The 24,271-nt window shown below is 47.4% G+C and overlaps 2 protein-coding genes across 3 annotated transcripts in view; both read left to right on the top strand.

Annotated features, from left to right (window-relative positions):
- LOC139602555 (uncharacterized) overlaps positions 1-14,641 on the top strand; it is a 125,469-nt gene extending 110,828 nt beyond the window's left edge. Inside the window, exons 2-29 of one of the 2 annotated variants that reach the window (XM_071452484.1) lie at positions 3,618-3,907; positions 4,134-4,952; positions 5,027-5,063; positions 5,158-5,325; positions 5,404-5,489; positions 5,565-6,665; positions 6,744-6,771; positions 6,859-6,872; positions 6,986-7,026; positions 7,110-7,190; positions 7,268-7,318; positions 8,296-8,336; positions 8,437-8,478; positions 8,559-8,672; positions 8,756-8,836; positions 8,914-9,017; positions 9,937-9,997; positions 10,076-10,103; positions 10,191-10,358; positions 10,442-10,522; positions 10,600-10,738; positions 11,633-11,695; positions 11,862-11,921; positions 12,006-12,049; positions 12,131-12,171; positions 12,253-12,453; positions 13,546-13,638; positions 14,214-14,641. In XM_071452484.1, the coding sequence (XP_071308585.1) occupies positions 6,518-6,665; positions 6,744-6,771; positions 6,859-6,872; positions 6,986-7,026; positions 7,110-7,190; positions 7,268-7,318; positions 8,296-8,336; positions 8,437-8,478; positions 8,559-8,672; positions 8,756-8,836; positions 8,914-9,017; positions 9,937-9,997; positions 10,076-10,103; positions 10,191-10,301 (945 nt within the window). In that variant the 5' untranslated portion in view covers positions 3,618-3,907; positions 4,134-4,952; positions 5,027-5,063; ... (1 more) ...; positions 5,404-5,489; positions 5,565-6,517 and the 3' untranslated portion in view covers positions 10,302-10,358; positions 10,442-10,522; positions 10,600-10,738; ... (5 more) ...; positions 13,546-13,638; positions 14,214-14,641. Of the gene's footprint in view, positions 1-3,617; positions 3,908-4,133; positions 4,953-5,026; positions 5,064-5,157; positions 5,326-5,403; positions 5,490-5,564; positions 6,772-6,858; positions 6,873-6,985; positions 7,027-7,109; positions 7,191-7,267; positions 7,319-8,295; positions 8,337-8,436; positions 8,479-8,558; positions 8,673-8,755; positions 8,837-8,913; positions 9,018-9,936; positions 9,998-10,075; positions 10,104-10,190; positions 10,359-10,441; positions 10,523-10,599; positions 10,739-11,632; positions 11,696-11,861; positions 11,922-12,005; positions 12,050-12,130; positions 12,172-12,252; positions 12,454-13,545; positions 13,639-14,213 lie in introns of those variants that run through there. The other variant, XM_071452485.1, reaches the window with a different exon arrangement.
- Positions 14,642-18,009: 3,368 nt separating this feature from the next.
- LOC139602460 (serine/arginine repetitive matrix protein 3-like) lies at positions 18,010-24,271 on the top strand. The gene is made up of 5 exons (XM_071452329.1): positions 18,010-18,144; positions 20,024-20,666; positions 21,172-21,236; positions 21,857-21,920; positions 22,563-24,271. The coding sequence occupies exons 1-3, from the start codon at positions 18,010-18,012 to the stop codon at positions 21,207-21,209; spliced, it is 816 nt and encodes a 271-aa protein (XP_071308430.1). The 3' UTR covers positions 21,210-21,236; positions 21,857-21,920; positions 22,563-24,271.

The following is a 24,271-nucleotide window of genomic DNA, read 5'->3' as shown; positions in this document are numbered from 1 at the left end:
ACACATGATCCTTTTTCAACATTTTTTCAAGTGCATGTTGGAAGTTTTCCACAATAACTTCTCCAACCAGAATACAAAATAGCTGTGTTCACGCAGAGGCTCTGGAGGCAATTAGCAAGGCTTTTATCTAACAGTGCATTTTCTACTGATTTTCTAAACTTTCCCCCTGCTGCACACCTTGCTTTAAAAATACTTAAAAGTGCAAAAGTTGAGTCTCAGGTCTGTCCTTCATGGCTACATTTTGACAGCAAAGCAATGTATTGTTGTTTACTGGCTAAGATGAGCTTTGCATTGTCACATGAAATGAGAGTTTTACCTGAATTCAGTCTTGTTCTGAACAGTCTGAGGGGATTTTTGTGATAAACCAGCTGAAAACTGTTTAGCACTACAAAAGCATACTTTTCATGATAATATATTGTTTCCAGTGAAGTCGTCTCATTTGAGGTGCATATATGATAGGATAGTTTTTCAGTTGAAGAATATAATCTTAGGATATGAAAACAACAAATATATATTAGTTCAAAAGGCCAAAGGTGCATGAAATTTTAATTCCAATTTTAAAAGGAAAGAAACTGAGTAGTCTAAATAAACTAGACCACAGTTTAGAAGGTGGTGACTGCTCAGGCCTAAAAGTATGAAGAGTTCAGCCTTTAAACTCTGCTGACATTCTTGATCAGAAGTCTGTGTGGGTGGCAGTTTTGGGGTTTCTTTAATCAACAATAGCAGGCAAACATTTTAACATAGAGACTCTTTCTTACTCCTAGAGAACCAAAGCTCCTGTAAGCACACACAAAGAATGGTGTGAGCCCCAGCTTGTCATTTGGACTGATAGTCCCTTAGCTTCTCTCATTGCTAAAATCACTTGATTTCAGTGTTTTATTTCCCCATCTGCTCTAGAAGTGGCATACCAACAGCTAACCTCAGGAAGATCTGCCCATTTTCTGCAAACACAGATAGTAAAGAACCATATTTAAGTGCCCATAAATGCCAGTTATTCTCATAGCAGTTAGGAATATTTTGCTGCAGATGACAAGAGCACTCATTCAAATTCAAAACAAGCCACCAAAGGTTACATTCTTATTTTCAGCATCTGTTAATAAGGGTTTTCTGTGCATCGTATTTTTGTGATTTACCATTATTTTATAGTTTTCTGTATTCTCCTAGACATTGTTCAGCTGTTAACACAAGAAGTATCACTTGAGTTAAATGCTCTGGAAATGCTCACAATTAAAGAGGAGATTCTAAAAATATGTCCCAAACTTGTGGACAGATCACCTTGAATAAGCACTGACAACCACAAAAAGCATCCTGTTGCACAAAAAGGACCTTGCCACCAATATTGGATGCCGAGACCTTTCTAAACAGTAGAAAAAGTACAACACAAGCAGTGCAAAGACAAGAATCAAAAGCTGTGCATGGGCAGCACTTTCCAGAACAGGTCTCGTGCTTTAGGCATTTTTGCTGACCATATCTCATCAGATCTGGCAGCCATTCAGAGAGAGCTTCTTTTATTAAGAGATGAAGAAAGATCATCACACTAAAGAAGTGAATTGCCTTGACTTTTAGTGTGCCTAACGTGCTTTGCTATTGAACACCTTTTACCTGGGCATGCATTGCAGGAGGGAAAAAAATACCACAAAACCACCAAACCTGTATCAAAGCTAGCTTTACATTTCTGGCAGGCATCACTTTCCTAATCTGCCTCACTTTCCTGTTCTTAGAAATCAGAGTCCAAAGTTCAATTGAATATCTTGGAAGGCACATTGGGTATGTGTGAGGTAGCTAATCCTTCTGCCTGCAGCTGAATGCAATGTGTACCACCGCCATTTTTCTAACCTGTGTGTATTGTGCCTAGGCACTTCAATGTTAGATTTCTGTGTATTTAGCAATGAACAAAGTTAAACCCCTCTCTTACACCCAATTTTTTTAGCAGAGAGACAGGAACATTCAAAGTGTCAGTTCAGGCTTGAACCAGTTCATATTTAAATCATTTTATTGTTCCGCAGCATGACTTCCTCTACTTGGTCTCACAATCACAACTCCTGTCAAGGATGGCAAATTTAAATGATTCTTCTTGAGAGTAAAGCTTTCAGATATTAAACCCTTGACTGAATTTTCCTAGGAGAGATTGAATCACATGGAGATTTCATCATCTGGGGAAGGGCTTGGGGGAAGCGCTGCGCTGCTGTCCAGGGCAGGCGGACTCGTTCTGAGCCTTCTTTGGGGGTCAGGGAAAGGCGGGGTGCAGACTCGGGGCTCTGATGCCGTTGGGGGCAGCCCAAGGTGCCCGGGAGAGGGAGCCCCACGGCGGTGCAGGAGCAGGTGGGGGGCGGGCGAGGGGCGGGGGTCACGCTGGGTGCCGTCCCCCAGAGGGACCCAAAGCTGCCACCAAATGCACAGGGAAATTGCATTCCAATGTCTTGGAACAGAGGCTCATCGGGAGTTTTCTCAGCTATCCAAGCACAGAGCCCTGGAGCCAAGGCAGCCTGAGCTGCTGCGTGCTTGCTGTGAGCCTTGAGGTGAGCGCGCATCATTGCGGGCTCGGGATCGATTGAAATGCGCTAAGGAAACCAGCTCTGGGGAGGGAGGGAGGGAGGCAGGGAAATGCTCTCTTAACATGTGCCAATGCTTCTGTCAAACTCATCAGGGCAGGACAGCGTTCAGACTGAAAGTGTAAGAAGATGTGGAGTGAGACAGAGAACCTGACAGGAGCACCGGACTCACAAGCGCACGAATTTTGCTTTTGGCTTGGATTGAAACTCAGAAGTTGTAAGGAATTTGGAAAGGAGAAGGGACGTTTCAGAAGGAGAAGAAGAAAAAGAAGTTGTTGGGTTTTTTTACAGCCCTGGCAAAATCTTTGGTTCTAGCTAATAAAGGAAGTTAGTTGAAATAAAAAAAAGAAAAAAACATGGGTTTTTCTCCTTCACTGTTGTATTCGTTGGTGGTAGATGGTGTGTTGTTTTATTTCTTGGTCTTATTAACTCTGTGTAAATAGTTTTTTGAGTGAAGCTAACTTTCTGGACAGGTTGGTTTGTATTTGAGGTAGGATTAATTTCAAGAGGTTTCTTTCCTAGACTTCTGATAGGTATTCCTGGGATTTTGGTTTTGTTTACTGCATGTATCAACAGAGAGATTTGGTAGGGCCAGCTGGGCTGCTGAAGTTCTGGGTGTTAATTTATTAGATGGCTTTTGTTAAACACAGATTAATTAAGTAAGTTAACAGCAAATTACCCAATTTATCTAGGTATGCTACCTAAACACAATGCTTTATGTCTTACCATTTTTCTGTTGTTCTGCTCCAAGTAGTTGTGTCAAAAAAGAAAGCGCTGTTATTTTTCTGAAGAGCTTTCTTCTATAACAAGGCCTTTACTCCCTTTGGATTTGAGTCAGAGGAGCCAAACAGCTGCAGCTGCTCTGAGGGCTTTTCTATTCAGTGGGATTAGCCCCCTCCCTTTTCTCAGGCATCATGGGAATGGGAGGCGGGCACCATCAGGGGTATATTAACCCCAGCCTTTGCTGAGGGGCTTCATTCCCTCTCTGGGATGTGCTGGGGTGAGGGCTCTCCTGTCATTTCAGTGACGAGGCTCTTTCAGCTTATCTCAGCTTGCTTTCAGCAGGTGTTTCTGGGCATCTAAAGCAATAGAGGCTTGGAAGATCCTGTGAAGAAAATGGCATGGAATACAGGGAGTATTTAAGGTGACAATGTCAGATTTTGTGTTTAGGGGTGATAAAGTGCATTTGCAATTTCTGGTTTTGTTCTTGTTTTGTGTTTTTATTGTTTTTAGGAGGTGCACAGCTTCCAGAGATCCCAGGTTGTGTCCAGCACAGCACTTCTTTCAGCAGATTGATCATGTCACAGGAGGCATCTGCCCAGTGTCAAAAATGATGTTTGAGATGGAGGCTTCAGGTGAGTTGAGGGTTGTGACTGGGAGAGGGAGGGTGAGCAGGTGTCCAGTTAGGAGTTATTGGGGGGCAGGGGGGTTTGCAGGCAGCAGGGTGAGAAAGGGTGTTTATTTGAGGGCCCCCCACACAGGGCTTTTCAGAAGCACAGCAGAGGCATTCCCATGTCTTCCTCACACAAGGTCCACTGCACTCACAGGAATGCCATTGAACTTTGCTTTTCTCTAACCCAGGTGTCACTCATAATAATGCCCACAGCCTTGGAATCAGGATGAAGGTGGAGCCTGAAGGAGCCAGGCACACTCAGGAGAGGGCAAGTAGCTGACTTGCTGGGATTTGGCCCACATAACTCTGAACTCATACTTTGGTTTTGGTTTTCTTTATTGTAGCTGACCGAGAGGCTAACAGGTGATCGCAGGGCCCTCCGAGGCAGACTCATTTCAGGTGCAACGTGGATTCACATCACTGATCATCCAAAAGATAAGTCTGGGTCACGGCCTGGAGAAGGGAGAGCAGCGGGTTGGGAGTTCCTGGGACAGATTGAAAAATTAGCAGAGGGAAAAGCAATCTTCTCCAAGGGGCCTCTTAGGACAGCTAAGGGGAGAGACTCCACATTTGATGGCAGCGTGCAGGCGGGCAGGGCAGAGCAGTTCCGGTCCACGTCGTGTTGTCGGGTGTACCGTGTTACCTACTGTGTCTTTGGGGTCCCTTTTGCCTTTTCCCCTCGAGGCCCTCACCACAAGCATAATGTGTCGTGTTTAACGTCCCCCCGTTTGTCACGTTCTGTGTCACGGGTGTCTGCACATGTTTGTGCCGGAGCTGCTCTGCCCTGCCGCAGAGGCTGCTGCAACAGGACAAGGCTCAGGGACACGCAGTTTGTGGGGTGTGGCCGGACTCTAGATGATATTCCTAGATAGACAGAAGATGTTTGGAGCTGTGAAGATATCTTGCAGCCCTTTGACGTTTGTCCTCGCTTTCTTTCAGATGCAGAAGGATAAAATCCAGGGCAAAATCCATCCGCCCATCCCGAGTGAGGAGGTTCCCCTGAGCAGGTCAGTCACCGTTTGTCTCTGCAGGGGGAGTGTCAAGTGTGACTCTGTTACAGCTCTGTTCTTTTTCTTTTTAGGAAGCTGGACATCAGCAGGCAAGGTGAGATGGGCAAGGTGAGCATTGAGTAGCGTACAGAAGCAGTTGTTATTGCTCCAGTCTCACTTTGTGGTGCAGCTCTAAGCATCCGTTCCTGTTTCTGCACTTTAGGCAATCCACTCGGAGTAGGCCAAGCCCCAGTCACCAACCGGCCGACACGCCGGGTTTGCCGCTCTCCCGAGCCCTGGGGAAGAATCCCGGGACTCGGCGATGAAGCCTCTGCCTTTTCTGTTTAAAGGTGTCACCAGGGTAGCCTTCAGCAATGGCCGAGGAGTTGCGGTGAGTCAGGGAAGTAGCGAGGAGGAGCGAGGCTCCGCTCAGGTTTCAGCAGCGCCACATCACCTCGTCTCCTCTTAGCCCAGGCATGCCCCACGACGATGGCGTCAGCCTCCGAGTGCGGCTGAAGCGTGCGGCCCCAGGAGCCGGGCATTCTTGGGAAAAGAGTGAGTGGCAGAATTGTTGGGTTTTGGCCAATGTGCTGCTGAGGTTATGCCTTGATATTTTGTTTATTGGAGCAGACGAAGAAACAACAGGAAGTTGTTTAACAAGAGTGCCAGCAGGACCTTCCCAGCTGTCGAGGCAGCCTTCCCTTGCACCTGACACAGACCGGCATCCCCAGATGTCTGAGAGATAAGTAGAGGGCCACGACCCACAGAGGGGATGAAACCAGGGCGCAGGGCAGGGACCCACCGGGAGGGGTTTTTGAGTCCACTTTGGAGACGGGGGTGTGCACGAAGCGGCCCCTTAGGCCTGGGGGGGAAATAAAAGCAAAGTCTCACTTTTGATCACAGTGCTGAGGTGCGCAGGGCAGAGCAGTGCCGGTGTGTACTGTGTCATTTGTCTATTGTGTGTTCTGTGTGGTTGGATGTGTCATGTCCTTTACCTTAGGCCTTTGAGGAGCCTAGCAGAAACCCTGGCATCATTGTTAGCATCTGTAATCTCTGCATTCCTTGGCCTGGTACCCAGGCCATTGACCTTTTGACTCGGGAGCTCAGACAGGCATCAGAATTGCATCTCTCTTTGGAAGCATCCAGTCAGGTGGCTTGTCAGGTCTTGTTCTGAGCTGCACAGACAGCCATGCTCCTCAGTGCTCCGTTATGACGGATTAGGCATTTGTAACAATGCGAGGTTAGGGAGAGGATTCTGACCGTAGGATTCCTGGGTGTCCATCTTTGCAGTTCTTGGAATAAATCATTCAGCCAGCATCTTCCTCCAGGGTTCTCTGAGCCTCATCAGTTTGCCATCAGTCTCACCTCGGTCATCTCCTTTTGCATTCTCTGAGTCCTTGCAGCCACTTTCCTTGCCAGGAGATTTCTGTTCCTGTTGTGTCCCCCCTGTCTGTCACGTCCTGTCCCGTGTCACGGGTGTCAGCACACACATTTGTGCCGGAGCTGCTCTGCCCTGCCGCATAGCCTGGTGCAGTAGGAGAAGTCCCTGGGAGTTTGTAATGTGGGGTGTACTGGGACTCTAGATGGGATTTGTAGATGGACACAAGACGTCTGGAGCTCTTAAATTATCCTGCAACAGTTTGAGTTTTGTCCTAACTTTTTTTTCAGATTCAGATGGATTAAATGTGTGCCAGAGGGCCCCATCCCGAGTGAGGGGTTTCCCCCGTGCAGGTGAGGCACCGTTTGTCTCTGCAGCAGAAGTGTATATGGTGACTCTGTTACAGCACTGTTCTTTGTCTTTCTTTTTAGGAAGTAAATGTGGATACCAGCAGTCAAGGTGAGCAGTGGAGAGCAGTAGTTGTTATTGCTCAGGTCTCAATTTCTGGTGCAGCTCTAAGCTTCCGTTCTCGTTTGTGCACTTTAGGCAATCCACTCGGAGTATGCCAAGCCCCTGTCACCAGCCGGCCGATGCACCGGGTTTCCTGCAAATATGAGCCCTGTGGATGCATTACAGGACTTGGTGATGAAGCCCTAAACTTTTCTATTTAAAGGTGCCATCCGGGTGGCCTTCGGCAGCTGCCCAGGAGTTGTGGTGAGTCAGGGATGTAGGGGGGAGGAGCGAGGGTCCACTCAGGTTTCAGCCGTGCCAAATCACCTCATCTCCTCTTAACCCAGGTGTCCCCTGTGGCAACGGCCTCGGTCTCTGAGTGTGCCCGAAGCGTGCGGCCCAAGCAGCTGAGCGTTCTTAAGAGAAGGGTGAGGAGCAGACTTGTGGGGTTTTGGCCAATGTGGTGCCACGATCAGGCATTGATGTTTGGTTTTCTTTAATACAGCTGTCTAAGAGACACCAGCCCGGTGCCAGCAGGACCTTCCCGGCTGACGAGGTGGCCTTTCTTTGCACCTGAGACCGGCATCCCCAGATGTCTGAGAGAGAAGTAGAGGGCTATGTCCCACAGGGGGGATGAAAGCAGGGTGCTGGTTTGGGAAATACTGCGACGGGTTTTTGAGTCCCCTTTGAGGTGGGGGGGTGTCCATGAAGTGGCCCCTTAGGCCCCATAAAAGCAAAATCTCACTTTTGATCACAGTGCTGAGGTGCGCTGGGCAGAGCGGTCCCGGTGTGTATGATGTCCCTTGTCTATTGTGCATTATGTGTTGTTTGGGTATCTCATGTCTCTTACCTTAGCCTTTTCAGGGTCCTGTCAGAAACCTTGGCATTGTTCTTATCGTCTGTGATCTCTGCATTTCTTGGCCTGGCACCCATGCCTTACAACCTTTGCCTGGGGAGCTCAGACATGTATCAGAATTGCATCTCTCTTTGGAAGCATCCAGTCAGATGTCTTTTCAGGTCTTGTTCTGAGCTGTATGGCCAGCTATGCCCTGCCAGGATCCATTATGGCAGATTAGGACTTGAAAGAATGTGAGGACCGGTAGAGGCTTCTGACCGGTCTGATTCTCGGGCATCCATCTTTGCAGTTCTTGGAATAAATCATTCAGTTAGCATCTTCTTCCATCAGTGTTTTCTGAGCCACATCAGCTTGCCATCAGTCTCACCTCAGTCATCTCATTTGGCATGCTCTCGTTGTTCGCAGTAATCCTTTTTGCCAAGAGATTTCTGTCTGTGTTGTGTGCCCATTGTTTGTTGTGTCCTGTCTGTCCTGTGTCACAGGTGTCTGCACATATTTGTGCCGGAGCTGCTCTGCCCTGCTGCATAGCCTTTTGTAATAGGACAAGCCCTGGGGAGTTGAAATTTTTCATGTGGGGTGTACTTGGACTCTAGATGCTGTTCCTAGATTGATATAAGGTGTTTGCAGCTTTTGAGTCATCCTGCAGGTGTTTGACATATGTTCTAACTCTCTTGCAGGTGCAGATGCATTGCATCCATGGCAGAGCACCCCATCCCGGGTGAGGGGGTTCCCCATAGCGGGTCAGTCACCATTTGTCTGTGCAGGGGATGTGTCAAGTGTGACCCTGTTACAGCGCTGTTCTTTGTCTTTATTTTTAGCAAGTATAGCAGGATCTCAGCAGTCAAGTTCAAGAGGGTAAGGTGAGCAGTAGCCTTTCTTGTTGCTGAGGTCTCAATTCCTGGGGCAAGTCTAAGTCTCCATTCTCATTTTTGTGCCTTAGGCCATCTGCTCGGAGCATGCCAAGCTCCCATCCCCAACGGGCCGCCAGACCGGGTTTGCCGCTCTCGCGAGCCCTGCGTTCCGGGCAGCCGTCAGGAACCGCCGAGGAGTTGCGGTGAGTCAGGGAAGTAGGGAGGAGGAGCGAGTGTCCACTCAGGTTTCAGCAATGCCACGTCACCTCCTGTCCACTTAACCCAGGCGCACCCCACGACGATGGCATCGGCCTCCGAGCGCGGCCGGAGCGTGCGACCCGAAGAGCCGGGCCTTCTTAGGAGCAGGGTGAGTAGCAGACTTGTGGGGTTTTGGCCAATGTGGTGCCACGATCAGGCATTGATGTTTGGTTTCCTTTGATATAGCTGTCTAAGAGACAACGGCCCGGTGCCAGCAGGACCTTCCCAGCTGACAAGGCGGCCTTCCTTCGCACCTGACATGGACTGGGATTTCCATATGTCCAAGAGATAAGTCAAGGGCTACGACCCACAGAGGGGATGAAAGCAGGGTGCTGGGTTGGGGCTCCTGGGGGGGAGGGGGTTGAGTTGTCTCTGGAGATGAGGGTAGCCAAGATGTGGCCCCTTAGGCCACGTAAAAGGAAAGTCTCACTTTTGATCACAGTGCTGAGGTGCGCAGGGCAGAGCAGTCCCAGTGTGTATCGTGTCCCTTGTCTTTTGTGTATTATGTGATGTTTGGGTATCTCATGTCTCTTATCTTAGCCCTGTGAAGGGCCTGTCAGAAACCTTGGTGCCATTCTTAGAATCTGTGATCTCAGTGTTCCTCAGCCTGGTGCCCAGGCCATGGAACCTTTGACTCAGGAGCTCCGACAGGCATCAGAATTGCATCTCTCTTTGGAAGCATCCAGTCAGGTGGCTTTTCAGGTCTTGTTCTGAGCTGCACGGACAGCCGTGCTCCGCAATGCTCCATTTCAACGGATTAGGCTTTGTAAGAATGCGAGGTTAGGGTGAGGATTCTGACCGTAGGATTCCTGGGTGTCCATCTTTGCAGTTCTTGGAATAAATCATTCAGCCAGCATCTTCCTCCAGGGTTCTCTGAGCCTCATCAGTTTGCCATCAGTCTCACCTCGGTCATCTCCTTTTGCATTCTCTGAGTCCTTGCAGCCACTTTCCTTGCCAGGAGATTTCTGTTCCTGTTGTGTCCCCCCTGTCTGTCACGTCCTGTCCCGTGTCACGGGTGTCAGCACACACATTTGTGCCGGAGCTGCTCTGCCCTGCCGCATAGCCTGGTGCAGTAGGAGAAGTCCCTGGGAGTTTGTAATGTGGGGTGTAGTGGGACTCTAGATGGGATTTGTAGATGGGCACCAGACGTCTGGAGCTCCTAAGTTATCCTGCAACAGTTTGACTCTTGTCCTAACTTTTTTTTCAGATTCAGATGGATTAAATGTGTGCCAGAGGGCCCCATCCCGAGTGAGGGGTTTCCCCCGTGCAGGTGAGGCACCGTTTGTCTCTGCAGCAGAAGTGTATATGGTGACTCTGTTACAGCACTGTTCTTTGTCTTTCTTTTTAGGAAGCAGATGTGGATACCAGCTGTCAAGGTGAGCAGTGGAGAGCAGTAGTTGTTATTGCTCAGGTCTCAATTTCTGGTGCAGCTCTAAGCTTCCGTTCTCGTTTGTGCACTTTAGGCAATCCACTCGGAGTATGCCAAGCCCCTGTCACCAGCCGGCCGATGTACCGGGTTTCCTGCAAATATGAGCCCTGTGGATGCATTACAGGACTTGGTGATGAAGCCCTAAACTTTTCTATTTAAAGGTGCCATCCAGGTGGCCTTCGGCAGCTGCCCAGGAGTTGTGGTGAGTCAGGGATGTAGGGGGGAGGAGCGAGGGTCCACTCAGGTTTCAGCCGTGCCAAATCACCTCATCTCCTCTTAACCCAGGCGTCCCCTGTGGCAACGGCCTTGGTCTCTGAGTGTGCCCGAAGCGTGCGGTCCAAGCAGCTGAGCGTTCTTAGGAGAAGGGTGAGGAGCAGACTTGTGGGGTTTTGGCCAATGTGGTGCCACGATCAGGCATTGATGTTTGGTTTTCTTTAATACAGCTGTCTAAGAGACACCAGCCCGGTGCCAGCAGGACCTTCCCAGCTGACGAGGTGGCCTTTCTTTGCACCTGAGACCGGCATCCCCAGATGTCTGAGAGAGAAGTAGAGGGCCACGACCCCCAGGGGGGATGAAAGCAGGGTGCTGGTTTGGGAATTACTGGGAGGGGGGAATTTGAGTCCGCTTTGGAGGTGAGTAGCTTTGGAGGTGGGGGGGTGTCCATGAAGTGGCCCCTTAGGCCCCATAAAAGCAAAATCTCACTTTTGATCCCAGTGCTGAGGTGAGCGGGGCAGAGCAGTCCCAGTGTGTATTGTGTCCCTTGTCTTTTGTGTATTATGTGTTGTTGGATATCTCATGTCTTTTATCATAGCCCTTTGAGGGGCCTGTCAGAAACCTTGGCACCAGTCTTAGTATCTGTACTCTCAGCGTTCCTTGCCCTGGCACCGATGCCATGGAACTTTTAACTCGGCAGCTCAGACAGGTATCAGAATGGCAACTCTTTTTCGAAGCATCCGGTCAGATGTCTTTTCAGGTCTTGTTCTGAGCTGTATGGACAGCTGCACCCTGCAAGGTTCTGTTATGATGGATTAGGACTTGTAAGAATGTGGGGACAGGTAGAGGCTTCTGACCGGTCTGATTCTCGGGCATCCATCTTTGCAGTTCTTGGAATAAATCATTCAGTTAGCATCTTGTTCCTCCAGGGTTCTCTGAACTTCATCAGCCTGCCATCAGTTTCACCTCGGTCCTCTAATTTTGCATCCTCTTGGTGCTCGCTGTCATTTTCCTTACCCAGAGATTTCTGTTCCTGTTGTGTCCCCGTTGTTTGTCCTGTCCTGTGTCACGGGTGTCTGCACACATTTGTGCTGGAGCTGCTCTGCCTTGCTGCATAGCCTGGTGCAATAGGAGAAGTCCCGGGGACTTGATGTTTGTAATGTGGGGTGTCGTTGGACTCTAGGTGGGATTTGCAGATGGGCACAAGATGTCTGGAGCTCTTAAGTTATCCTGCAGCTCTTTGATTTTTGTCCTTTCTTTCAGGTGCAGAAGGATGAAATCCAGGGCAGAGCCCCCCATCCCGGGTGAGGGGATTCCCCCGAGCAGGTCAGTCACTGTTTGTCTCTGTAGAGAGAGCATAAATGATGGCTCTCTTTTTAGGAAGTCAAGGCCGAGTGGGCGAGGTGAGCATTGAGTAGTGTACAGAAGCAGTTGTTTTTGCTGATGTCTCAGTTTCTGGTGCAGCTCTTAGCATCTCCACTTTTTATTTTAGGTGGTCCACTTGCCGTCTATCCTGGCCGGGCATGCCCATTCCAGCTGTGTGCAGCTTAAGGTATCAGTGTGGCATCCTTGTCAGATTTGGGAGGTTGTGTTTTCACAGTGTCTCAGCATGCTTTTCTGCTTTGTTTCTTTGCAGGTGCTGTCGCTGCCCTAGGCATGCCAAGGAACAGAGGAGGGCAGGTGAGTCGGTGTTTAGGCAGGCTGACTCACAGGTGAGTGTTACACAGCAGCATGCTAAGTGTGTACCTATTCTTTTTGCAGGTATCTTCTGGGCACCCTCTGGAGTCAAATCAAGATTTGAGGTGGGCCGGGGCAGGGGTGCGGAGGAGCCCCAGGGATTACTGTTTTTGACGGCAATAGTCACCTTTTCTGTTTTGTCTTAGGTACCCTGAGGAGCCTCGTAGCCAAAGGTTGGAAACGACAGCACCGAGGCACACACGGAGCACATTTCACCATCCACGTCCGACCGAGGATGGATTTTGTCTGCTCCTTTTCCAAAAGCTAAGTGTCGGGGCCAGCAGTTGGGAGAAGGGGAAAAACCTTTACTATCACAGAGGGCAATTTGATGTCAGCTTAGCGGAGAGGTCTGTAGTGGGACCAGCTCTCTGGAAGAAAAGGGAGAGGGTTTCTCCTCAGCCTGACCAGAGCCTTTGCTGGGCAGGGCAGTTCCGACCCATCTCAGCATTCTCGTGAACTTTGCGTCGTCCGCCTTCCTCGGCCCGACGTCGTCACGGATCATTCCCCCGAGGAGCTCGCCTTCACGTCCGGAGCTACAGCCACGGTCACCCGGCCGTCGGCTTCCTTCTCTAGGCTCGCTGAGCCTCTCGAGCATCCTCTTAACTGCTTTGGCACTAACTTCTTTTAACGAGTTACATTTCATCATCACATGCTATCGTCATAGGGCTTCCTCTCCTTTGGCATCATCAGCCTCTGGCACATCTTGCGCTAGGCATCTCGGGTGCCTAAGGGGACAGTGCCAGGCAGTTGCCACTTGTCTCTGTGTCTATGTTGTCCGTGTCTGTGTTGTCCGTGTCTGTGTCCGTTGTCTTCCACGTCATAGGCCTTTATTACGTCTCAATGCTTTATCGGCACTATTCTGTGCCATATAGGCTGTATTCTACTCACATTCCTTTCTGGATATCCCTTATTCTGGCATCTTTACATTTTTACTCTTTGAGACAGGAATGTCTCAAACGGACAAGATGTTCTCATCCATCTTCCTTCTCACTACCAGCTTTGGTAGTGCCTTTTTTTCCATGCCATTTTCTTGGACTGCTAGAGGGAGTGTCTTGCACCCTCCTCATGTGACTGCAGTACTTCTATAGGTTCCATCTTCTCAAGGGTATAGGACTCAAGAATTCATCTTCCAGCGAGTTATCTCAAGTCCTGGCTTATATTGTGTGTACCTGTGCTGGCTTATACTGTATGTACCTACCCTCTATGTACACTTGCACTGTATGCATCGACTTAGATTGTTGTGTGTACTTATATTGTACCACTTATGGTTGGAGCTGCCCTGCCCGGGCACGTAGTCACAGTCAGGTAGAAGAGTTATAAAAACTTTACTGTTCATCTGTCTTTTATGGGATTTTGGGTAGAAAACTTATTGGTCCAGAGTGGAGACAAGTCCTAGCTGTCAGATAGGCACTCGTTGACCGCTTCCTGTCGTCTCACAGGTCCCCGAGGCTACCGATTTCCCCAGAACCTACCAACTGACGTCAAGGAGCGCAGCCAGAAGATGTGTGGCAGCACGTTCTTCAGCGTCTCGAGTAAGGGCCGCAGCGAGTGTGTAAGTGGGAAGAGCGTGTGAGCATGTGTGAGAGCACGTGTCTGTGTCTGTCTGCGTCTGCTCATCTCTGCGTGTGTCAGCGCATGCCGACTGGATTACTGGATTTAACCTTGTGTGTGTGACTTTTGCTTTTCAAGTTTTTCAACTCATTTTCAAATTTAGAATAAAAAATCCCCAGCTGGGTTTCCCCCCCCCCCGTCTGTTTTTTTTTTCTCGGTCCCGGTCGGTCTGTGAGGTGACGTTCATCACCAGAGTTTGGGCGCGGACTGTCCAGGGACCGGGGTTTTTGTCAGGCAGGAAGATTTTTTTGAGGCTCCCGGGAACCATGTTCCCGAGAACCAATGATTGCTGGGGTGTAATTTAGCAGTTGTGATGAGAGGGATGGTGACTTCGTGTGTCATCTAAAGGGGGTGTTAATTGTAGATGAGTGTTGTTTTTTGCGTGCTTTTGTTGTTTTGGGTTTCGTGTAACAATAAATCCACATGTAAAGAAAATAGAAAAAGGTTATCATCTTGTGTTAATATGTGTGTTGTGTTGTATTGCTCTGTATTGCAGGGTGAGCACAGGGTGAACTCTCTCCTCCTTGCTGTGACACCTGGGCTGGCAGGGATGACACAGTGACCTCGGCCGGCCGATGCTGCCTGTGCCATCACCTGGCACTGACGTGTTTGATGAAAATCCTTTTGCTGGGATTTTTCTCCTGAGAAGCCTCAGAACAGAAATGGAACCAATAACGATCTGCTGGCTGTGGAGTGTGGGCTGGAGATGGTTTAGCAACAGGGGCATCTTGGATTGGTCTCCTGTGCAGTGTCTACTTGATGACCAATCATGGTCCAGCTGCGTCGGGGCTGTGAGCAGTCCCAGGTTTTTATTATTCATTCTTTTCCAGCTTTCTGATGTCTCCTTGCTCTTTTAGTATAGTTCTACTATCTCATTTTCTTTTAATATAATAGAGATCATAAAATAATATTTCAGCCTTCTGAGAGGTGGAGTCAAGATTCTCGTCTCTTCCCTCGTCCTGGGGACCCTCAAACACCGCCACAATCAGCGGCCGACCGGGTTTGTGTGAGCCTCCCAGTAACCCTCGGCCGGTCCCGAGTCGTCAGACACCGGGGGGCAGCCCTGACACGGCCGAGAGCGGGGAGACACTGTCTGTGCCCTGAGGGTGCTGAGGGCACCTGGGCTGGGGGGAGACACTGTCTGTGCCCTGAGGGTGCTGAGGGCACCTGGGCTGGGGGGAGACACTGTCTGTGCCCCGAGGGTACTGAGGGCACCTGGGCTGGGGGGAGACACTGTCTGTGCCCCGAGGGTACTGAGGGCACCTGGGCTGGGGGGAGACACTGTCTGTGCCCCGAGGGTACTGAGGGCACCTGGGCTGGGGGGAGACACTGTCTGTGCTCCGAGGGTACTGAGGGCACCTGGGCTGGGGCGAGACAGTCTCTGTGTGTGCCCCGAGGGAACTGAGGGCACCTGGGCTGGGGGGAGACACTCTCTGTGTGTGCCCCGAGGGAACTGAGGGCACCTGGGCTGGGGGGAGACACTCTCTGTGCCCCGAGGGTGCTGAGGGCACCTGGGCTGGGCCCCTGTGCAGCACAAGAGACACCAGAGACAGCGGTAGATGATAAAGGGCCGACTCTTAGCAGGGGTTAATCCAAGGTTTTATTAGGAGTCCCAAAGGAGCTCCTGCACCTCAGGGGCCTCCTGCCAAGCCCCAGGGAGATGTGCCAAGGTTACATTTAAAGGGAGGTGGAAACCCAAAGTAGATAACATTTTACCAACCAGTAAGTGACCCTAAGGGATGGATGCTGGGGCATAGACATACAGGACAGCGTATGGGGCAAGGCTCGGGGGGCTGACCCCTGGCCTCTGGCTGATCACTGGACGACTTAGACCGAAACTTCTGCATGGAGGGGATGGGAGGCTGAGTGATTGACAGAGAGCCAGGGTCGGGGTTTGGGGATGATCTCATCCCGGGAGAGGGATAACACAGGGAGAAGGAGGGGGGTACAGTTTGGGATAAACCATTTGGGAAAAATATGGGGATACAAAACAAAATGACTTCAAAGTATTATAAAGTATAAAAATGCACTACAGCAGGTTTGGGCAGCACCAAATGAAATGTAATAAAATGCTTTAAAAATAGAAAAATTAAAAATAAAAATTAAATAAAAGTAAAAAAACAAAATTAATTTAAAATAAATGAAAAACAAAACAAAAACTGTAAAGTGCTGTAAAGTGCTGTAAGAGTTCCATAAAAGGTAGTGCCGTAATGCAAGACCCTCAAACACCACCACAATCTCCAGCTTGAGTTGGTCTGGGCAGCACTGAATTAAAAAAAAATAAAAACCTTTAAAAATAGAAAAATTAAAAATAAAAAATAAATAAAAAATAAAATTAGAAAAATAAAATAAAAGCTTTAAAAATAGAAAAATAAAAAATAAAATTAAAAAATAAAATTAAAGCTCTAAAAATAAAAAAACTAAAAATAAAAATTAAATAAAAAATAAAAAAATAAATGCTTTAAAAATAAAAAAGTTTAAACTTAAAAAAATAAAAAATAAAAATCTTTAGAAATAGAAAAATTAAAAATAGTAAGTAAATTTAAAAAATAAAAAATAAAAACGTTAAATATAGAAAAATTAAAAATAATAAGTAAATAAAAAATAAAATTAAAAACTAAAATATAAATGCTTTAAAAATAGAAAAATTAAAAATAAAAATTAAATAAAAGTAAAAAAACAAAATTAATTTAAAATAAATGGAAAACAAAATAAAAACTGTGAAGTGCTGTAAGAGTTCCATAAAAGGTAGTGCCGTAATGCAAGACCCTCAAACATCACCACAATCACCAGCTTGAGTTGGTCTGGGCAGCACTACATAAAAAAAAAAATAAAAACTTTAAAAATAGAAAAAAATATAAATTTAATCAAAAATAAAATAAAAAAATAAAATAAATTCCTTATAAATATAAAAATTAAAAATAAAAATTAAATAAAAAATATAACTAGAAAAATAAAATAAGTGTTTTAAAAATTGAAAAATAAAATTAAAAAATAAAATTAAAGCCCTAAAAATGGAAAAACTTTTAAAGAATTAAATTAAAAAAAAAAGCTTTAGAAATAGAAAAAATAAAAATTAAATAAAAAATAAAATTAAAAAAAAAAAAGCTTTAGAAATAGAAAAATGAAAAATAATAAGTAAATAAAAAATAGAATTAGAAAAATAAAAGCTTGAAAAATTAAAAATAAACATTAAGTAAAAAAAAAAAATTTAAAAAAAATAAAAATAGATTAAAAACAAAATAAAAACCGTAAAGTGCTGTAAAGTACCATAAAAGTTCCATAAAGGGTAATGCCATAAAGCACGACTGTCGCAAAAGGTGCCGTAAAGCGCGGCTGTCGCAAAAGGTGCCGTAAAGCGCGACTGTCGTAAAACTGCCGCAAAGCGCGGCTGTCGCAAAAGGTGCCGTAAAGCGCGACTGTCGCAAAAGGTGCCGTAAAGCGCGACTGTCGCAAAAGCTGCCGTAAAGCGCGACTGTCGCAAAAGGTGCCGCAAAGCGCGACTGTCGTAAACTGCCGCAAAGCGCGACTGTCGCAAAAGGTGCCGCAAAGCGCGACTGTCGCAAAAGGTGCCGTAAAGCGCGACTGTCGTAAAACAGCCGTAAAGCGCGATTGTCGCAAAAGCTTCCGTAAAGCGCGACTGTCGCAAAAGGTGCCGCAAAGCGCGACTGTCGTAAAACTGCCGCAAAGCGCGACTGTCGCAAAAGGTGCCGTAAAGCGCGACTGTCGTAAAGCTGCCGCAAAGCGCGACTGTCGCAAAAGGTGCCGCAAAGCGCGACTGTCGCAAAAGGTGCCGTAAATCGCGACTGTCGTAAAACTGCCGCAAAGCGCGACTGTCGCAAAAGGTGCCGTAAAGCGCGACTGTCGTAAAACAGCCGTAAAGCGCGACTGTCGCAAAAGGTGTCGTAAAGCGCGACTGTCGTAAAACAGCCGTAAAGCGCGGCTGTCGCAAAAGGTGCCGTAAAGCGCGACTGTCGTAAAGCTGCCGCAAAGCGCGGCTGTCGCAAAAGGTGCCGTAAAGCGCGGCTGTCGCAAAAGGTGCCGTAAAGCGCGACTGTCGCAAAAGGTGCCGTAAAGCGCGACTGTCGCAAAAGGTGCCGTAAAGCGCAACTGTCGCAAAAGGTGCCGTAAAGCGCGACTGCCGTAAAATTGTGCCGTACAGGCTGGCGGCGCCCTGGCCGACACGGGGTGCCGTACAAGATGGCAACGGCCGCCCGAGTGGGCGTGTCCTGGGCGGGGCGCCGTGTCGACGGGCTGACGTCATTAGGCGGCACTCTGCCTGCAGTGCGCCCATGCAGACGGCAGGGGGCGCTGTGCCTGTAGTGCGCCAAAGCAAACGGCAGGGGGCGCTCTGCCTGCAGTGCGACAAAGCAGACGGCAGGGGGCGCTGTGCCTGCAGTGTGCCAAAGCAGACGGCAGGGGGCGATGTATAAATAGAGTATAAAGTATAATCTATATAGAAGAAGAAATAAAAGCTCTATGTTACCTGCAGCTGTAGAAAATTTCAGGCTCCCATGGAGGAAATAGTTTTCCTAAAATCATTGCCGTTTTGGGGTTTTTTGCACTCCCCAGTCGCCTGAACGTTTCTACTGCTGCTTTTTTTTATTCTAAAGCTAGAATGGAAAGCCAAGATTAGAAATACAGCGAAAGAAAGAGAGAAAGAATTAAAGAAAGAGAGAGAGACAGAGAGAAAGAGACAGAAAGAGAGAGACAGAAAGAGAGCGAAAGAAAGAGAGAGAGAGAGAGAGAAAGAAAGAGAGAAATAGAGACAGAAAGAAAGAAAGAAAGAGAGACAGAAAGAAAAGGAAAAAGGAAAGGAAGAAAGAAAGAAAGAGAGAGAGAAAGAAATAAAGAGAGACAGAAAGAGAGCAAGAGAAAGAAATAGAGAAAGAAATAGAGAAAGAAATAGAGAGAGAAAGAAAGAAAGAGAGAGAGAGACAGGAAGAGAAAGAGAGAGAGAAAGAAATAGAGAAAGAAATAGAGAAAGAAAGAAAGAAAGAGAGAGACAGGAAGAGAAAGAGAGAGAGAAAGAAATAGAGAAAGAAATAGAGAAAGAAAGAAAGAAAGAAAGAAAGAAAGAAAGAAAGAAAGAAAGAAAGAAAGCGAGAGAAAGAAAGAAAGAAAGAAAGAAAGAAAGAAAGAAAGAAAGAAAGAGAGAGAGAAAGAAATAGAGAAAGACAGAAAGAAAGAAAGAGAGAGACAGGAAGAGAGCGAGAGAAAGAAAGAAAGAGACAGAGAGAGAGACAGAAAGAGAGACAGAGAGAAAGAAAGAGAGAGAGAGAGAGACAGAGAGAGAGACAGACAGAGACAGAAAGAGAGACAGAGAGAAAGAAAGAAAGAGAGAGAGAAAGAGAGAAAGAAAGAAAGAAAGAAAGAAAGAAAGAAAGAAAGAAAGAGTGAAAGAGAGACAGAAAGAGAGACAGAGAGAAAGAAAGAAAGAGAGACAGAGAGAGAGAGACAGAGAGAAAGAAAGAAAGAGAGAAAGAAAGAAAGAGAGACAGAGAGAGAGAGACAGAAAGAGAGACAGAGAGAAAGAAAGAAAGAGAGAAAGAAAGAAAGAGAGACAGAGAGAGAGAGACAGAAAGAGAGACAGAGAGAAAGAAAGAAAGAGAGAGAGAAAGAAAGAAAGAGAGACAGAGAGAGACAGAAAGAAAGAGAGACAGACGGAAAGAGAGACAGAAAGAGAGACAGAGAGACAAAGAGAGACAGAAAGAGAGACAGAGAGAAAGAAAGAGAGAGAGAAAGAAAGAGAGACAAAGAGAGAGACAGAGACAGAGAGAGAGACAGAGAGAGATAGAGAGAAAGAAAGAGAGACAGAGAGAAAGAGAGACAGAGAGAAAGAAAGAAAGAGAGAGAGAAAGAAATAGAGAAAGACAGACAGAAAGAAAGAAAGAGAGAGACAAGAAGAGAGCGAGAGAAAGAAAGAAATAGAGAAAGACAGAAAGAAAGAGCGAAAGAAAGAAAAGGAAACAGGAAAGGAAGAAAAAAAAAAGGAGGAAGAGAAAGGAAGAAAAAAAATGAAAAAGGAAAAGGGTGAGAGTGAAAAAGAAAGAGCGAAAGTGGAAAAGGGGGTGAAAAACAGAGTGAAAAAAAGAGTTGGAGTGGAAAAGAAAGGACATTCGGGAGGGGCGGTGCTGCCTAAGGTGCTTCCGCGCCCAGGAGCGAAGGAGCCGTTTGATCCCCTGGCGGGAGCGCAGCTCCCGGTGGCGGAGAACGGAGCGGTGGCTGTCAGTCCGAGACTCCAACTCCCGGCAGGCCCTGCGGCCGTAAAGCGCGGCGTCTGACGCAACGGCCGACGCGCCGTAGGAGTGCCTGGCGGCCCGAGGCGGCCGCGTGCCGGGGGAGCGGGCTGGGCGCGGGGAGCTCCCGGCGCCTGTGCCACGCGGGACGGAGCCGCGGCAGCGACGCTGGAGGGGCGAAGCCTCCGTCCGGCCGCCCGCACGGAGCCGAGCGGCGCGGAAGGGGCGTCCGCCCGGTGCCTCGGCCTCGCTCAGCGGTCCCGGTGGCGGGGGCTCAGCTCGGGCGGGGCGCGCTGCCGCCCGCCGATGGCGGAGCGCCAGGCGGTGCTTTGCTGCCGCGGGCCGGGAGCTGCAGGAGCCGCCCCGGGCGAGCGGCGCCGGGCGCTGCCGCGGTCACTGTGCGGCGGCTGCCCTCGGGCTGGCGGAGGCGCGGGAGCCGCCGAGCTGCAGCCGTCTCCCTCGGGCCGCTGCCGCTGCTGCGGGCGGGGGCGGACGAGCGGCTGCGGAGGCGGCTCCGCGGCGGGCTCAGCCTTGCGAGCAGAGAGCGCTCGACATCGCTGGCATGACACGGCTGCTGAGTGCCTCAGTGCTCGTGGCTCTTCCTTCCACGCAAACGGATGGAGCGGCATCGCTGAGCAGTAAAACAGCAGCGATGGCCCGGAGAATGGCGAGCGCAAGGAGCGCCGGGCAGGATCCTTCTGATGGCACAGGTGCGATCGGCAAACTCAGCCCCTTGTGCCCCTACCCTCCCGACCCCCAGGGGAAATGCTCTCCAGCCTCGAGCTGCTGAGAGACAAAACGTGTGATTTGACACTAGGGTCCGGAAAAGGTTTCCGTTTAGATTAGCAAATGCCTCCATTGTTCTCGGTTACATCCTAGGATCGGTTTTAGGCAGTGACTTTCTACCGCTTGTCGGATGTCGGATTTTCTTGTGCAATGGTAAGAAAATAGGCAGGTCTGATACTGGTTTCGCTTTTTTTCTACTTCATGTTCCATGAGCTGCTTTTATCCAAGCAATTGGTTTAAAGTTCTACTGTAGGCGTTTCTGGTTCACTTTTTTTTTTTTTTTTTTCCCCTCTAAATCGGCAGTAAATATAGCTGAGTAAAATTACCTTGGTTTTCTTCCTTCTTAAATGTTTTTATTGATAATCCTATTTGAATATGCAGAACACGTGGGTATGTCCTGTAATATATCCTAGCTTTTCTTGTTTACAGGGTACTCAGAAAATATTTTTCCCTTCGAGTCCCACTGAAACATTCTCCGTGCAATCTCCGTTAAGGTCTGTGTTTGCAAATAAGCCACCATCAGCTGAGATATTTGCCTGTGTACCTTTTCCTGTCATTCAGAGCTTGCGTTCTGTGGTTTTTATGATAAACCTATCAAACTTGCGAAACTGTTTTGCAAGTCTTAACCGTTGAAGGCAGCAAGAAGTGGTTTTAAAGCCTGTTCTTGAGCAGACAAAGGGAAAAAGTGTGAATTTGATGCTGAACTTGTCCTTTTTCATTTGACATGCCTTGAATTATTTAGGAAGAGAGAGAACTAGAAAAAAGAGAGAAATAGAATTGGTTCTTGAGCCCTCCTAAAATGCTCCCCGTGATTCCGTGTGGAGCCAAAGTGAAGGGTGATGGAACAGAGCCCCTGTGCTTTAGAAGGAAATCAATTTCAACCTGATCTCCACCCTGTGTCTCCCTAATTTCTGTTTTTAAAATGCAAACTCAGTTTAGGAAGTGTTGGGAGTCAGTATTTTGGGGAAGAAATGGCAGTTGCACAAACCGTTCCATTTCCCAGAGGCTCTGGGAAGGATTCATTTTGTAAGCGCTGTAACTGCCATCGGTTGGTGGTTCGGGGTTGGAATGTGCACTTGCCCTCCTATAAAGCACTCGTTCATTTGCATTTCAGTGCCAGGAGTCTGGAGAAACTGGAGAAGAGCCCGAGAGACATTTTTCATCCTGAGATACAAAAGGTAGGAAGTGACTTTTTTTGGTTTGGTTCTTTTTCTTTATGATTTCCTGGAAATAGAAGTAATTAAGTATAGATACCAATGGTTTGTTTCTTCCAGTAGCTAATAAGAATAATAATAATAAGAATCTAATACTACTTAAACTGTCTCTTTATCCATTGATCTTGCCATTTTAAATCCAAACTTCTAAACACCGATAAAACCATCATCCTTGTAGAATCTTTAATAGGAGGGGGCTAAAGATGCTGTTTTTGTTGACAGGATTTATTGGTTCTTGAAGGGCAAGAGGTGAGTACAAGCCTGACTACTTCTTGCTCACAGACCCATCCGGTGAATACGGCTTTGTATTTTGATGGGCTTTTGATGACTTCTAAATCAATTGCTCGTTACAGTAAAAAGAAGTCATGTTTTTTTGAACCTGACAGCAAAAATAACTTGAAGCACCAACTAAATAATAATTGATCACCCATCTAAGTTAATGATTTTATGCTATACTATCAAAGTTTAAAGGTAAATTATTGTGTAGTAGGAGATGGTATAAAATGTATGTTCTAACGTGTAGGATGTAGGCAAAGATTAGAGGAAACAAATTTTTATGTCTTCTGTTTGACTGTTCACCAAATAATATTTGGTTTTATTTTCCAGGGATCGGTGAATTTTAAATTTGGAGTCCTCTATGCTAAGGATGGTCAGCTTACAGGTGATGAAATGTTCAGTCATGGTGAGTTTTCCACCTTCTCCTTAATTGTTTTGCTCATCTGAAAAAAAAAAAAAAAAGGCAAGTTAAAAAAAAAAAAGGTATGTTTATTATTTGTTACCCCGTTCTGTCCGTTTCCTCAGTATTTGCTGGAGCTCTGCTTACCCAAGCTTTGGGTAAAACAAGCTTTGGGTTCCTTCTGTCCCACTGGGTGTTGCCCAGTTTGGTTGCATCTGGTGAAATTCAGCCTGAGCCCTTACAGAACCAGCTCAAACCAGGTGAGAGCCATTCGCAGCTCTCTCAGGACACCCGGAGGAGGATGGGTGACGTTTCTGAGCATCTGGCAAGTGCACTTCTATCAAAACTCGGCCTGTGCAATTTCTGGGGAAAACCCTTCTGTATCCTGAAGGGTTCCTCAAAGTCTGTTGAGGATCCAGTTAGCAGTTGCTCACCTGGATGGTTCCAGCTCCTCAAGTTAACACTTGTACTCTTGCCATGTAGTTTAGATCTATTGTAGTTTTGGTATTTTGCAAGATTTTACGTCTTTGGACAATAACGTGCATTTCACTCTTTGGAACCTCTGGGATCATTCCTTGGTGCAGCACCACCTAATGGGACACTTGGCTGCTGTGCTGAAGGGCTTGGTTACTGGAATTGTAAATCCCGGAGAGTTTGTCAGTCTTCTGTCCCCAGGGAGGTGTCACGCTTTGTTCACCGTTGCTCTGTTTGTCGGGTGCTGCTTCTCGTCGGAGGTATTAACTTCAAACTGCCCTGTTCTTTTTTGAACTTTTTTTCCTGGTTCTCTCCGTAGGGCAGGGAAGGACTCTCGTATCCCGGTTGTCAGACTCAGCGCTGCCCGAGAAGATACAGAGACTGTAAAAATCATAAGGAGCAACTAGGACTGCAGAGGAAACAAACTGGAGAGAACAAAAGGTGATATTGTTCTCCTTCCCCTGGATTAGAAACATCCACTGCGCTTTGATGCCGGTGGCTGCCAGGGGCTCGTTAGGTCTCTTTAGGCAGGTGTAGGTGTTCACTTGTAGGTTCTATTTTTTGGCAAAGGACCACGAGAGAAGTTTATTTATAGATCCAAATAAACATTCATCTTATCTGAACATAACCTGTCATCCCCTTTCTGACATTAAGGACTCCTGTATAAATACTTGGGGGGGTTTTCTTTGTCATTTCTGAATGGTTCCATTTTGCCGGCTACTTGAACAAATCTGAGGGGGTTTAATTGCATACTGCTTCCTTGAAATTCTGTTGGTCTCTGCTTGGAACCCTTCTTGTACTGCTTAATGAAAGACTTCGGATGGTGTTTTCTTGCCTGTTTGTGTTTAAGGTTGTGCTCTGATGCATTTACAGAAGCCATGGCAGGAGAGAGTCAGCTGCTGGAGAAGAGGAGACAGTACTATCCCTGTGCAGCACAGAACTGTGCTGCTGCTGTGTCATCAGCTGTGTCTGCACTGAAAGTAGCCACCTTCACTTGTAGGTAGCTCCTTGGTGCTTTAGGACACGCTGAGGGATTTATTCCTTTTGGGATCCACGATGAGAATTCCCAAGAGAGGTAGTAGTAATAAGGTCTGAGATTGGAAAAAAGCCTGTGTCCTTGGAATGTTGTTGTTGTCGTCAAAAGTTAATTTTTCCTTCTTTCTTA

The sequence above is a fragment of the Agelaius tricolor genome, unplaced genomic scaffold (assembly GCF_023055355.1).
Source record: "Agelaius tricolor isolate 1412-34295 unplaced genomic scaffold, bAgeTri1.0.p SCAF_34, whole genome shotgun sequence".
NCBI lineage: Eukaryota > Metazoa > Chordata > Aves > Passeriformes > Icteridae > Agelaius > Agelaius tricolor.
Note: the sequence above shows the minus strand (reverse complement) of the source record. Positions and strands in the feature narration are given on the sequence as shown.

Bases quoted from the DNA above. Each gene is read 5' to 3' on its own strand.
- LOC139602460 (XM_071452329.1), top strand. From the start codon at position 18,010: ATGCAGACGGCAGGGGGCGCTGTGCCTGTAGTGCGCCAAAGCAAACGG. The intron at 18,145-20,023 runs GTATAAATAGAG...GACGCGCCGTAG, and splicing joins AGCAGACGGCAGGGGGCGAT to GAGTGCCTGGCGGCCCGAGG. The intron at 20,667-21,171 runs GTGCGATCGGCA...TCTTGTTTACAG, and splicing joins GGATCCTTCTGATGGCACAG to GGTACTCAGAAAATATTTTT.